The sequence below is a fragment of the Podarcis melisellensis genome (assembly GCF_964234715.1).
Source record: "Podarcis melisellensis genome assembly, chromosome: 1".
Taxonomy (NCBI): domain Eukaryota; kingdom Metazoa; phylum Chordata; class Lepidosauria; order Squamata; family Lacertidae; genus Podarcis; species Podarcis melisellensis.
In genome coordinates, this window is record NC_138528.1 from 96,565,416 (window position 1) to 96,579,554 (window position 14,139).

General features: G+C 40.8%; 1 protein-coding gene across 10 annotated transcripts in view; it reads left to right on the forward strand.

Moving 5' to 3' along the window:
* The window catches only part of THSD7B (thrombospondin type 1 domain containing 7B), a 528,234-nt gene that overhangs the window by 500,537 nt on the left and 13,558 nt on the right, over positions 1-14,139 (forward strand). For all 10 annotated transcript variants that reach the window (XM_081928487.1, XM_081928486.1, XM_081928485.1 and 7 more), the window contains 3 exons: positions 3,163-3,304; positions 5,077-5,192; positions 6,224-6,341. In XM_081928487.1, the coding sequence (XP_081784613.1) occupies positions 3,163-3,304; positions 5,077-5,192; positions 6,224-6,341 (376 nt within the window). The remainder of the gene's footprint in view (positions 1-3,162; positions 3,305-5,076; positions 5,193-6,223; positions 6,342-14,139) is intronic.

Genomic DNA, 14,139 nt, shown 5'->3' on the forward strand with positions numbered 1-14,139 from the left:
GCAGCTGTTCCCTATGTATGTTTTCTCTCTCACACACACTCAAACACACTTTTGTGGGGAGTGCCCTTTGCCTTCTGTCAGGAACATGGATGTATTGGGCTTTTAGTCTTTCTATTTTTCAGTTTTAAATGTTGAGATTTTGTTGTCTCCATTTTTTCTGATTTGCTCTTTTTCATTGAATTTTGTATTTCTCCATGGAACGGTTGTCAGTGCATGTTTTCATGCTATAGAAGTCAGAAGTGGTCATTCAGCAGCTGGGCCCTCTCTCCTTCCTGCAGCACGATGATTGATTTTAACAAAGCAAAGCAAATGCAGTAGAGCTTTAATTGGGAGCACCTAGCGAGATACTTCTCTTTGATTTTTATTGGCAAATCATTTATGCTACAGTTCTTGCCTGCAAGGACAAACAATCAGATTAATTGCATGAAAGGTAATAAACGATTCGTAAACACTTTGCAATGGGATTAGTTTTCAGGTAATTAAGAGTAATGGCTTACCTTAGATGTATCTGGGTGACCATACCCCAGGTAGCAGCAGGGGTTTCAATAAGGTTACTTTCTGTGTGAAATTATACCACAAGGTGATAGATAACTGTAAGCGCCTGATGGCATTTGCTTAACTGGGAGAACGGGGGGGGGGGGCTGTATCTCCCCTGGCAGCTCTCCAAGAGCTATCCAACACTTGGAACCAGCCTCTGTTGTCTGTCTCGCTTTTCTTATAGGGTAGGGTGCAGAAATATATGCACTGCAGTCAGCTGGAGGTGTGCCAGAAGAATATTGGGCTAAAGCCACAGCAGAATTTAACTTCTGAGCTGTAATGGCTCAAGCCTTCAGCTGAATATTCAGGAGGAAAAATGAGTCTGTTCTCATCCTCTGACTCTGCCTGTCTCTTCTCAAGTTCTGCCTTCGATGACAGCTACAAGGCAATAAAAGCATGCGCTCTCTTTTAAAAAAATAAAAATAACACTTCTGCCTCTGTAGTTAATGAGCTTTTAAATAGGAAAAATAGAACCCTCAATGTGATTTATGGAAGGACGTTGCTGAAAGAATCCTCAATATTTGGGGGGTGGGGGAGAGAGGATTTGTGTTGTTCTTGTTACAGTACTTGCCCAGCTCATGGCACTTAAAAAAAAAAGTCCTTTGATTTCTTTTCTCCTCACCCAGTGAGTAGGCACAAGCTCATTACCATCAGTTAAATATAATCAAGGCTATCTAACTAAACTTTTTATGTGGATTTTATTTCAGTATTTAGAAGCATCTCTCCCCTGCTCTACTCTTCATCGCTTGTCTCATTTCACTTCACTTGGAATCAATAACTGTGCTGCTACTGATGTCAAACGGTCTAGAATTTGCCACTATTTTATGGCATAATTCTGCCATTCTTAATCACTTAAGTAACCCCCATTAGCCCCAGTGTCACTACCATCATGATGGAGTGTAGTGGGTTAAGACACTTACAAGTGTATGCTGACATAATTGCCCTTTATGAGCTTCCGAAAAGCTATTGAACTGCTGGAGTTGCTGCCTATTCACTTGGCCGTTGCTCAGAGGTCCCCATGCAATTGTGTCCTGGGGCAGACAGGGACATGTTGCATTCCTCATCTTCTTACCCCAGCCGACGGGCAGGATCTCTCATGGCCAGTCAAGGCGTCATCTGCAAAATGTCTCATCCTACAACAAGGTACTCTGAGGCATAACCATGTTTAACAGGACAATCAGCTTAATATTTTGTATACAAGAATAACGAAGTTGAATAATTCTCCATTTCTTGGCATGTTTGATTACAATAGCAGCAGCAGGAAGCAGCAATTCTGTACAGGTTGCTTGGAAGCAATTCTGACTGTGTTTGATGCATCTTAACTTCCTTTTCAGTGTGTTAGGGTTGCTGCTTTTGTTGAAGAGAGTGCCATATAATGAGATAGGTTAGTCTTAGGTAGGTGCACTACACCTGTTCTGAATCTGCAAAGTAGCTGGTCGTTAAACCACATCAGGGAACTTTAGCTGGCCTTCCTCCGATGTGGCTGGCTAAGAAACATTTGTAGCATTTACACCTTCCCCACAAGGTGACGAAAAGAACTGGATTATTCCTATTTCATCCAAGCCACAATCCCAAGGGTGCCACATATGGTCTGACACCCAATACTGCTTGCAATATTCATCTATTTATGAGTTTAAGAAAATATTAATTGAACTTTATGTACATTAAATCAGTAACAGTATGACATGTTCAGTCTGCCAGCCTTCCCCCAACCCACAGCCATGTGAAACTTTCATGTCTCAGTTTCTCTTTCTTGGTTCATCTCCTGAAGAAAGCCTTAACTGGGGAGGTTTACTAGTTCCTCATTTACTTAGTAGGAAAATTGTATCATTTTAATGGTAATGGTTGTAATAGCTAGAGTTCTGGCTCCTTCCAATCTAATGGTTCTTTGCTTACATTTATTCATTACTAGAAAAAGTAGACACATGCACTGAGAGAATGAATTTGATTTGTTTAACAGGGTCAGTGGTCAATGGAACTTGATTTGAGTCTATCGTCTTCCTGCTGATTGGGTTGGAACATATTTGCAACTTCTAACACACATTACTTTTCAATAAATCTACATCCAATTTTCTTTTACACTAAAAGGCTGTTACTTCTTTTTTAAAAAAATGTGTGTGTTCTATTGCTGTCTGACTTTTATAGAAATGTGACTTCTTACTGATTTTTGAGAATGATGGGAGATGTTTTCTGAGGCAGACACCATCTAATACAGGCATCCCCAAACTTGGCCCTCCAGATGTTTTGGGACTACAATTTCCATAATCTCTGACCTATGGTCCTGTTAGCTAGGGATGATGGGAGTTGTAGCCCCCAAAACATGTGGAGGGTCAAGATTGGGGGTGCCTGATCTAATACCATCAGGAATCCCAGTCCTTCTCTAGTATAGCATGGAAAGTTGATGAAAGAGAACAGATGTAGCATTTTCCCCCATTGCTAGAGAATTTGATGAGCAGATTTGATGGGGAATACAAGAGAATATCCCATTGACTATTTCTGTTCACAAGCAGGTATAACACAGTCCTTTCCCTCTACTTAGGATATCACTCAAGATCTGCTAACAAAAAATCAAATACACATCTTTTAACATATAGGTAATCTTTATCTTAACTCTTCCCCCCCCAGCCATGTGACCCCAATATAATGCAAACACGGACTCGGCATGTACTGAGGTCTCCTTTAAATCCCAAGACCTGCCCTGATGGTTCACAAATGCGACCGTGTGTCCTGAATCAAAATTGTTTTCAGTTTCACTACAATTTAACAGGTAAGAACCCTTCACTTTTGCTGGAACAGAATTTAGTGCTATGCCTGTATGTGAAGTGGAGAGAGGTGATGGCAAAGTGGTTGAGCATTAGAGACCCTAAGGCTTGTTAGGTGACTTAGGCCAAGTCCTTGCCTTTTGATGAGGCATATAGATTGTCTACCATCTTTATTTAGATGTTAGTTTTTTGAAGCTTTGGGAAAACAAAGTACTTTGGACCCTGACACACACTTTATGGGGGAAAAAAACCCAATTAAAAATATATGCATGTGTCCAGGAAACATTTAGAAGCTTGCCTGCATTTAAAAGTCGTTAGCTACAATTCTGTTATTACCTGTGTTTTCAGTTACTGTCTCCTTACAGCCCAATGTCATGCATGTTTACTTAAAGATAAGTCCTACTGAGTTCAAAATAACATATTATGTTAACATATTATGTATATTTGTATGTGCAACTGTCAAGGGCATTGATGTGGTTCAAGACCATGGTATGGGTGGAAATAGCAAGCTAAGTCCCCACAAAGCTTGTCAAGTTTTTGTCCTGAAGTAAGAACTGCAGACAAAATAAAATAGGAGTATTTTTGTTAAGTTTTCTTTCTTGGGGGGGGGGGGAGTCCTAAGTGGGTTGTAAAGGTTCATGCAGAGGCAAAATTCAAATGTCCAACTTTGACCATTAAATAAGGATGTTGCTGGTGATTAAAAAAAAATGGGGTAAGTGTTCCATTAGGGCTTTTACAAAACATTATATTTCAGTAGCATTTACCTTAGGATCATTGCTGTGTATCATTTTGGTGCACTCTCTCCATAGAGATAGGCATGTAACAGCATAGAAGCAAATGAAACCATCACCTCTTGATAAATTCAGCAGAAGCAAAACTTGATGTCCTAGTGCAAAACCCACTCCCATGCATAGAGTGCAGAATCAAAAGCCAGTACTAGATTTTTTCCATTCATTGTAACATTGGGTAATCTCTGTGCATGCAAAATAAGGTGTATATAGACAACTTTCCTCCATTGAAATGAATGGGGAACGCCACATATGCAAGAGTTTTACATCTAATTTGGTATGAAGTTAGCTATGAAGTTGTGTGTATGTTTAGAAAATTCTTCAAAAGTCAATAGGAAAGAATATGTCTTGATTTTCATATTCTGGTAACCAGCATGGAAAACACATCCATCCATACAAACTGAACATTTTAAAGAGCATTGAGAGGCAAAAGCACAACACCTTGGTGAATAATCTTTTTACTTACACTTTGAAGATGGAAGAGACTTCCAATTACTTATGATTTATAGTCATTTTCAACATTACCTTTGCAGAATGATACAGTGAAGATCAACAGCCTCTTTAAATTGTTTACACTGGCTTGAAGAAGACATTAATGTTTCAAAAGCACTTTATTTTTTAGAATGAAACATGGCTTGCTTTGTCAGACAAAATTCAATTGGAGGTTGTGACAAGCTTTGCTTTGAAGCAGTAACACTTCAGAAAATGGTTATAACTTTATTATCCAGGGGACAGTCTAGAACTTGATAATGCATGGACTGCTTTTAAATCCTACATTTTATCACCACTGGACAATTTGCAGTATACTCAGGGGGAATGTTATTTTTCAGGGGCACTTCAGATTGCCCATAGGTGACTAGGCATAATTTAATAATAATAATAATAACATCTTTCCTTGACTTCTATATGCTCCTATCAAGCAAATATAGTTTCATCAAGCTTAGAAATTAACAGTTGATGGCATAACTAAATGCTGATGTTTCTTATAGACTGGAGCACATGCCAGCTAAATGAAAATGCAACCTGTGGACAAGGGATTAGGAATCGCCTTCTGAACTGTGTTCGGAGTGATGGGAAAGTCGTGGCTATGACCTACTGTGAGCAGGTGAGGTTTCATGTATACCACTAGTGCAGGTGTGCATCAGTAGGATGTGCCATGTAGGACTTGTGCCATGTAGGACAGAATCTGGCTTTCCAGCAAAGCTTGGTTTTTAAAAAATCTCATCTGTCTCATTAAATGAGTTGAAAATTTCTTTGTAATTATTTATTCCTCTTGCTGCTGTCTGGTTACCATGCAGCTTGGTATTCTGAATCTTCTAGATATGGTTTCATTGCAGTCCTAGGATCTTCATTTGCAGCCTGTGTTGCAATGAAGAATTCAGGATCCAAAACCCAAGAAAGACACATTTAGGGCAAAACCTGAAATTTTTTTAGGCCTACACCCGTGTTACACAATTGGCTTTTTTTCTTTTTCTTTTCTTTGGATGCAGGAGTAACTAGCAGGTGGTCTTTCAAAGGTTTTCCCACTGTTTTTGTCCTTGTCTTTGAAAGCAATGTGCAAGGTGGATGCAACACACACATGAGTTATACAGTACAAGGCTATAAAGCCAGGATAGGGGATGTTGCTCGACTGCAACTCTCCTCATCACTGTTCATTAACCATATTGGCTGGGATAGATGAGAACCAAAGCCCAACAGCATCTGGAAGGCCACATTTTTCCCACTCCTAGTAGCTCAGTCGATAGAGCATGAGACTCTTAATCTCAGGGTTTGAGCCCCATGTTGGGAACGTTTCCTGTCCTGGGGGGAGGGGCTAGATGACCCTGGTGGCCCCTTTCCAAATCTACAATTCTATAATCCTGCTGTGACCACCTGGGAATGGCCCCATTAGAAGGCCATGGGGCTTACTTCTGAGTAGACATGTATAGGATTGCACAGCAAGCGTGTTTCTACATTGTGACCACACAGTCCAGGTGCAGTTAGTGGCATAACTGGAACACCTATGAGGGAGGTGGCGTACCCAAGCAAGCCCACCTTAATTCATTTAGATGGGTGTTGGCTTGCTAAAAGCTAGAAGCATTTTTCATTCCTTCCCAGCCACCGGTGACGAGTAACTCATTCTCTGTTTGCTTACAGCTAAATTTGGAAACCCCTGCACAAATGGTTGTTGACTGCCTTGTGGAATGCGTCGTCAGCTGCCAGTTCTCTGAGTGGTCTGCCTGGTCAGAATGTTCACATACGTGTGGCCTTGCAGGTAACCATCCGTCAATGTTCTATCTACGTTTCTTAGAATAGAAATATAGTATAAAGCACACCATCAATAATAAATGCTCCGTTTCTGATCACAAGGTTATGAAATTACATAGGCTTAGATCCAGAGACAGGCTGGAAGAAGGGGCTGAAGGGAAGGTGATTTTCCTCCACATGTACTCTCTTAGTGACAGCCCTTTTCCTGCAGAGGGTGTGAAGTAAGGGACTGCAGACCTTATCTGTGGTGAGGTCTCTAGAGCTTACTGGAGGGTGATTCCCGGAATACAGCATGCCAGCTACAAAGTTAGATGACCTTAGCAGTAGCCTCACTCATCCAGGTGGACGTTACTCTGAGGCAGACAATGGACAGACTTCCTCATCTTCTGTCCAAAAGTCATAAGGATATTCAGATGCTGCCAATACAGAAAGGAAGAGCTCCCATATCTTGTGCATAATACAGTGGTACCTCGGGTTACATACGTTTCAGGTTACATACGCTTCAGGTTACAGACTCCACTAACCCAGAAATAGTACCTTGGGTTAAGAACTTTGCTTCAGGATGAGAACAGAAATCATGCTCTGGTGGTGCGGCGGCAGCGGGAGGCCCCATTAGCTAAAGTGGTACTTCAGGTTAAGAACAGTTTCAGGTTAAGAACGGACCTCCGGAACAAATTAAGTACTTAACCCGAGGTACCACTGTAATATAGGCAGTGATGCATTTGATATCATGTGTCCCCTCTTTAAGCGGGGGCAATATATAATTGAGTCTTGCTGCAGATGTGAAGCTGGGATTTTTCATTACATCTGCAAGTCTGTTGCCCAAATCAGACTTGGTGTGAGACTTTTTTGTTCCTCTTCAAGAAGCACAATGGAAATAAATTGGAATAAGCACTTTTGGAAAATGAAAGATAGCCATATTCAGTTTCTGTTATCAATACCAATGCCCACAGCACCTCTGCCATATACATCATTTCACAAACTATGGTATAAAGTTTATATCATGGTGATATATTTTAGTGGCCCATGGGACTGCTCCAGTTGTTTTCAGTTCAGGCTTTATGTTGTGGAACAGTACACAAAATATGGTTTGCTGCTGTTGCTGCACTACAGGTGGGAGGTGTTTTCCGTGACTGGTGGTAAAACGTTTTGATTTCTTTCTATAGCTTTCGATCAACAGAATTGTGTGTGTGTGTGTGTGTGTGTGTGTGTGTGTATCCAGCCCAGTTCTATGCAGCCCATTTAAAGTAAAATATGAGGTGTTTCTGTAGCTGTACATTGTTCTGTGGATACCATTAGCTCTCAGTGAATATTTATTTATATAAGCATTGATGTAAAAGGCAGTTCAGCAATTCACACTGCGCAATGCGTAGCTGTCAACTTTTCCCTTTTCTTGTCAGGAATCCTATTTGGAATAAGGGAATTTCCCTTAAAAATGGGAAAAGTTGGCAGCTATGGTGCAATGTGACTTCCTCCTGTCCTCTCCTTCATAGCTCACCCCCAAAATCTGCTTTGGAGGGTTGGGAGAACCCTCAGAATAGAAGGGGGGAATCATTCACTGGGAATGCAAAACAGCTTGTGCTGATGGAACAATCTCCTTAGCACTACATGTAGCCCAATGTTTTAACAATGCAAATGCAAAATGTGCATATTTCAAATGACTATAAGGTAATTAACTCAAAATTAAAACATTGTTGAAAAGGTCCACAGGAATTCCACAGGAATACTGAGGGATGCTCAATTGTTCCATTTGAGGAGAAATCAGCAAGACCCTCAAACTACTGCTGCCTTTAAAACACCAAAAACTTTTTGACTTCAGCTGTGGAAGATAAGAGATGTAGACTTTCTAGGTGTAAATGCAGGTTGTTCTGGATTGGCATTTTTTAACCACAGACAAGCATTATAGTTCCATGTGGGTTTCCGAGGAGATTAATTTCTATGCATAGTTAGGAGTTTACATGTAGAACTTCAGCAATCATATTATTTTGTTCTGCAACAGATTGTTGGACTAGGGCCTGGGAGACCAAGATTCAAACCCCCACTCAGCCATGAAGCTCACTGGCTGACTTTGGGCCAGTCACTGCCTCTCAGCATCACCTACCTCACAGGGTTGTTGTGGTTTTATAGGAGAAGGAAGAGGACCATGCACACCACCTTGATCTCCTTGGAGATAAGATGGGATATAAATGCAATAAACAAACTATAAATAATTCTCAATGGCATGATGGTCTTTTCATTCCTGTATGTGGCAATTTCTTGAGGCATACAATAATATACACCATACTACTGGTAGCAAGAAGCCTAATTTGCTTCTTGGGCACAGGAAGAAAAATACTTGCCCATATCAATATTACTAGTTTCTATGTTTGAATATATGAAAACATCCTCCAGATTCTTGATGCATCTGAATCTAAATCTTGCAGGTCGATAATGCCCTGATATAATGTCCCAAATGTGCCCATGTTTTTGGTATAGTTTGCTTATCTAATATAAAAGCAGGAAGTGCAGCTACACTGGGCACTTAAACCAGTTCAAATATTAGGGCTCCCCACCTCCACATATTGTGATTCTTTTTAAAAAAATTATTTGCAATTTCTCCCTCCAACACAAAACTACAATTTTCAAAGTTCAGTATTTAGGACATAGTAGTTTAGAGTATTTACAATTGCTCCACATTTCTAGTGCTGGTGATGGGTCCAAAGAGAGCCTTTATTTCAAACCAAGGTTGAGGCAACAGATTTCAGTGCTGGCAATAGTCAGAAAGAAGGAAAACATCCCCCCCCCCCCATTCTTGCTGCCACTAGATGTTACTAGAATATAGGAAGAGCAGCAGAGTAGTGGTGAACATAAACTGAACTTAAAGATTCCACATACACAGATAATCCCATGGGAGGCTGTCTCTTTCAGAAAACTCCTTTTAAACCTGAGTCACTCACTGCTTTCATTGTGTAATGATTTATTTATGGTATGTACAGAAAGATGATGGCAGAGAAGAGACAAACCCAAGAAGAACAGGGTGAACCTGTGAGTTTTTTTCCTGATCAAAAATAGCTCTTAGGGAAATATTTCAGGTGGTGGTGCAGCTAGGTATCCCAAAAGCCTTTGGCACACAAGGTGATCGCATGGGCCCACTATGCCATCACAGACATGGCATCACAGGGCAAGAGGCCTTGTGCTGGCAGAGTTTAAGAATCCCACAACAAAGAAATCCAGTGCAACAGTTACACCAGCAGATGCTGGTTCTTGTTGTACAGTGGTACCTCGGGTTACAGACACTTCAAGTTACAGGTTACAGATTCCGCTAACCCAGAAATAGTACCTTGGGTTAAGAACTTTGCTTCAGGATGAGAACAGAAATCGTGCAGCGCAGCATGGCAGCAGCGGAATGCCCCATTAACTAAAGTGGTACCTCAGGTTAAGAACAGTTTCAGGTTAAGAATGGACCTTCAGAACGAATTAAGTTCTTAGCCCAAGGTACCACTGTATTGCGCAACAATATTCTGCCAGTGCAGGAATGCCCCTCAATAACTTTAATTAAGTGACAACTTCCCTTGTCCCACTGTTTTCCCCTGGAGAAAACCACTCTTTAGTGCTCAGTTGGAACAAACAGCAATTCATCCCCCCCCCCTGCAAATTGCTGTTTGTTCTGATTTAGAGCTAAAGAGCAGGAAACCACTTGGATGTGCTTTCTAGGCATGGGACAAGCAGAAGTATGGATGAGCCCCTATGCATTGGATACAACCCAGTGACACATATATTGATATATGAGATCTAACTTCCTTATTTCAGTATTTCTATACTCCACATTCTGTACCTTGATTGTATACTGTGGTGGCCAGAATCCTTTTGGAGGGGACAGTGAAGGCAATGGTGGTGGGGCATTTATTTGGGGCACTCTATTGATCTCACTGAAGGTGTTCTAAAATGCTACCTCTTTTGCAAGTGTAACGTTATGGCAACATCAGTAGCAAATCTGATCTCCGTGCAAGAATAGAGTTCCAGCTAAGAACCAGTCTTCCCCACCATTCCTTGAACCCATTTTTCCTTCTTGGGCTGTTGGTGTTCAGCCACTGGCAGTAGTTCCTGTTGATGGAATGGCAGAATTCTACTACTGTGTCTTTTACTTCTGACCGTGCAATGGGAATGAGGGGTCACCACCATCCCAAAAGGCATTTGGGCAGTGGAGTTATTGTTTTCCTGCTTGAAGGATGCTGCTTGTGCTGTTTAACTTGCTCATTCACAACTTATGCAAAATCAGAGGTGTTTGCAGATGGAACCAAATTACTGCGATGAGGAATGTTTTACTCAACACATAACTTAAGTTGTAGAATTCATATTTACAAGATGTGGTGACGTCAAGTAGTTTAAATGGTTTTAGTAATGGATAAGGCAAGTTCATGTGGGACGGCTGATCAGTCATTGTCTATTTTCCATGGTAGCTACAAATTGATTCTTAATGTTCCAAATATGATCTTCCCAGGACAGCCAGCTCTCCACTACTGTAGGCAGAATACTAGGCAAGATGGACTTTGAATATGATTGACAGAAGGGCGTCCCTAGCATATTAGCAAATAGGATGGTTGCAGCTGTTGTTAGAAGAGTGTTTTCCCCCCCCCGGAAGTGAACATTTACAATTTAAGAACTATGTATTTTTTCCCAATTTGCCAATAGGATATGCAAATAACAGTGTGGATAAAAGCAAAGGACTTCATTACTTTCAAACAGTTTTTCAATATCTTGCCTCAATAGACTTAACTTAAAAGACAGTTCTGAGTATAAAATGCTGGGGTTCTTTGTCAATTTCTAAGGAAACTGGTGGAACACCAAGGCCCCTGAGAAAACTCTAAACCTATGAGTAAAATAATAATATTGGCTTTTATCCCATGTATGGTTAGGCTGCATAAATTCCACTGAAGCCAAGTAATATGCAAAATTGTAACCATCATTAGAAAGAATCCTTTACCAAAGATTGAAAACTGCCACTTAACTTGTTGAGTTCTGTGGCAGCATTTCCATTCAAACTCCACATGCAATTTCCCAGAAGAATCCAATTAAAATGACTTTTTAAATAAAAATAATTTGCAGACTTTTAAAAGAATGAGTCGTGAAATCACACTAATAAAAGGGAAAAGAAATGGAAATGGGAAACCATGGACTTCAAGCTATATCAGAATGCACATAATGAAATGCCCTGTTCATAGAATTTTAGAATCATAGAGTTGGAATAGACCACAAGGGCCATTGAGTCCAACCCCCTGCCAAGCAGGAAACACCATCAGAGCACTCCTGACATATGGTTGTCAAGCCTCTGCTTAAAGACCTCCAAAGAAGGAGACTCCACCAGGAGTCTTGGCAGCAAATTCCACTGTCGAACAGCTCTTACTGTCAGGAAGTTCTTCCTAATGTTTAGGTGGAATCTTCTTTCTTGTAGTTTGGATCCATTGCTCCGTGACCGCTTCTCTGGAGCAGCAGAAAACAACCTTTCTCCCTCCTCTATGTGACATCCTTTTATATATTTGAGCATGGCTATCATATCACCCCTTAACCTCCTCTTCTCCTGGCTAAACATGCCCAGCTCCCTTAGCCGTTCCTCATAAGGCATCGTTTCCAGGCCTTTGACCATTTTGGTTGCCCTCCTCTGGACACGTTCCAGTTTGTCAGTGTCCTTCTTGAACTGTGGTGCCCAGAACTGGACACAGTACTCCAGGTGAGGTCTGACCAGAGCAGAATACAGTGGCACTATTACTTCCCTTGATCTAGATGCTATACTCCTATTGATGCAGCCCAGAATTGCATTGGCTTTTTTAGCTGCCGCGTCACACTGTTGGCTCATGTCAAGTTTGTGGTCAACCAAGACTCCTAGATCCTTTTCACATGAACTGCTCTCAAGCCAGGTGTCACCCATCTTGTATTTGTGCCTCTCATTTTTTTTGCCCAAGTGCAATACTTTACATTTCTCCCTGTTAAAATTCATCTTGTTTGTTTTGGCCCAGTTCTCTAATCTGTCAAAGTCGTTTTGAAGTGTGATCCTGTCCTCTGGGGTGTTAGCCACCTCTCCCAGTTTGATGCCCTTGAGTCCATCATCCAAGTCGTTGATAAAGATGTTGAATAAGACCGGGCCCAAGACAGAACCCTGTGGCACCCCACTAGTCACTCTTCTCCAGGATGAAGAGGAACCATTGATGAGCACCATTTGGGTTCGGTCAGTCAGCCAGTTACAAATCCACTGAGTGGTAGCATAGTCAAGACCGCATTTTACCAGCTTCTTTACAAGAATATCATGGGGCACCTTGTCAAATGCCTTGCTGAAATCAAGGTAGGCTACATCCACTGCGTTCCCTTAATCTACCAGGCTTGTAATTCTGTCAAAAAATGAGATCAGGTTAGTCTGACATGACTTATTTTTCAGAAATCCATGCTGACTATTGGTGAGGTGATCACAGCATTCCTTTCTAGGTGCTCACAGACTGTTTGCTTAATGATCTGCTCCAGAATCTTCCCTGGTATTGATGTCAGACTGACTGGGCAGTAATTATTTGGGTCCTCTCTTTTCCCCTTTTTGAAAATAGGGACAACATTTGCCCTCCTCCAGTCTGCCGGGACTTCGCCTGTTCTCCAGGAATTCTCAAGGATGACTGCCAGTGGTTGTCTGTTGTCTGAGTTATTACCTATGCAGTTGCTGCTGCTGCTAATTATTAGATTTCTATATACCACCCTTCATTCGAGGATCACAGGGCAGTTTGCAATATAAATGAATCTGTTTTTAATAGTGGTAGATACATGTTTTCTTCACCCAAGCATGCCTGCTATGTGTTGTTAATTAGTAGCAGCTGATAGAAATGCTTCGCTGTTTCCTTAATTAAACTCATTTTTAAGTTCCATCTCTTTAGGCAAAGGCTTAATAGAACTGATGACAAACTAGCATATTGTGCTGCTTTCATGTTCTTCTATGGCAAGTTAATCAATAAAGATAAGGTGGATCATAATGAAGTATTGCAGAAGCAAAAAATCCTTATTATTAAGCTCATTTCCCCTTTCATAATTAACCTTAATGAAAACGATGGCTTGCAAAGTATATAAATGCAGAATATAAAGTAGTGCTGTTGTTTAGTCACCCCCTTGTTTATATTTTAGGTTAATCATATATTTATTTTAAAACATATCTTAACATACTTTCTGGTGAATATTTCTTTGTATATGTGATAGACTTCATTAAATCTCAAAATCATGATGTAGAGGGGAATATTCCCCAAAATTAATAATTATGGCAGTGCTGAGTTTCACAGTAACAATTGCCATATGTTTCCACTGCCTCTTTCCCTCCTCCAGATGAAGTTTGAGTTTTACGACCAAATTACATTTATTGTTGCTGAAAAATTGCAAGCATTGTAATGGCCATTACTGTCCATAACCACTTTTACAATTTCCATTAAGAACCTATTTATTTTCAGCGAAATATCCCTAACTCGGTGAATAGAAAAAGAAATTAGGTTACCATTTCTGGAATAATAGTGCTGAATGCCATTCATTAAAGTATCAGCTATCTCATTTTTTAATCCTCTGCTGCCCAGGCACAGAAGACGACCCAGAGAAGAAATGTTTTCTCTTACACTATTCCAATTAGAAGACAGCTTGTTATTGAAATGGAAAGAGTTTCCTGAATGGTAGCCGTGTAATTCAGAAGGCTGTGTTAAACTGGCAGGCTTTCTGTCTTTATCAAGTTGAGTAACCAACAGAGGCTCTCATTAAGGGAAGGAGAGGGCAGAACTGCCAGAGACGTATGCAAGAAACATCCTATTACAGTC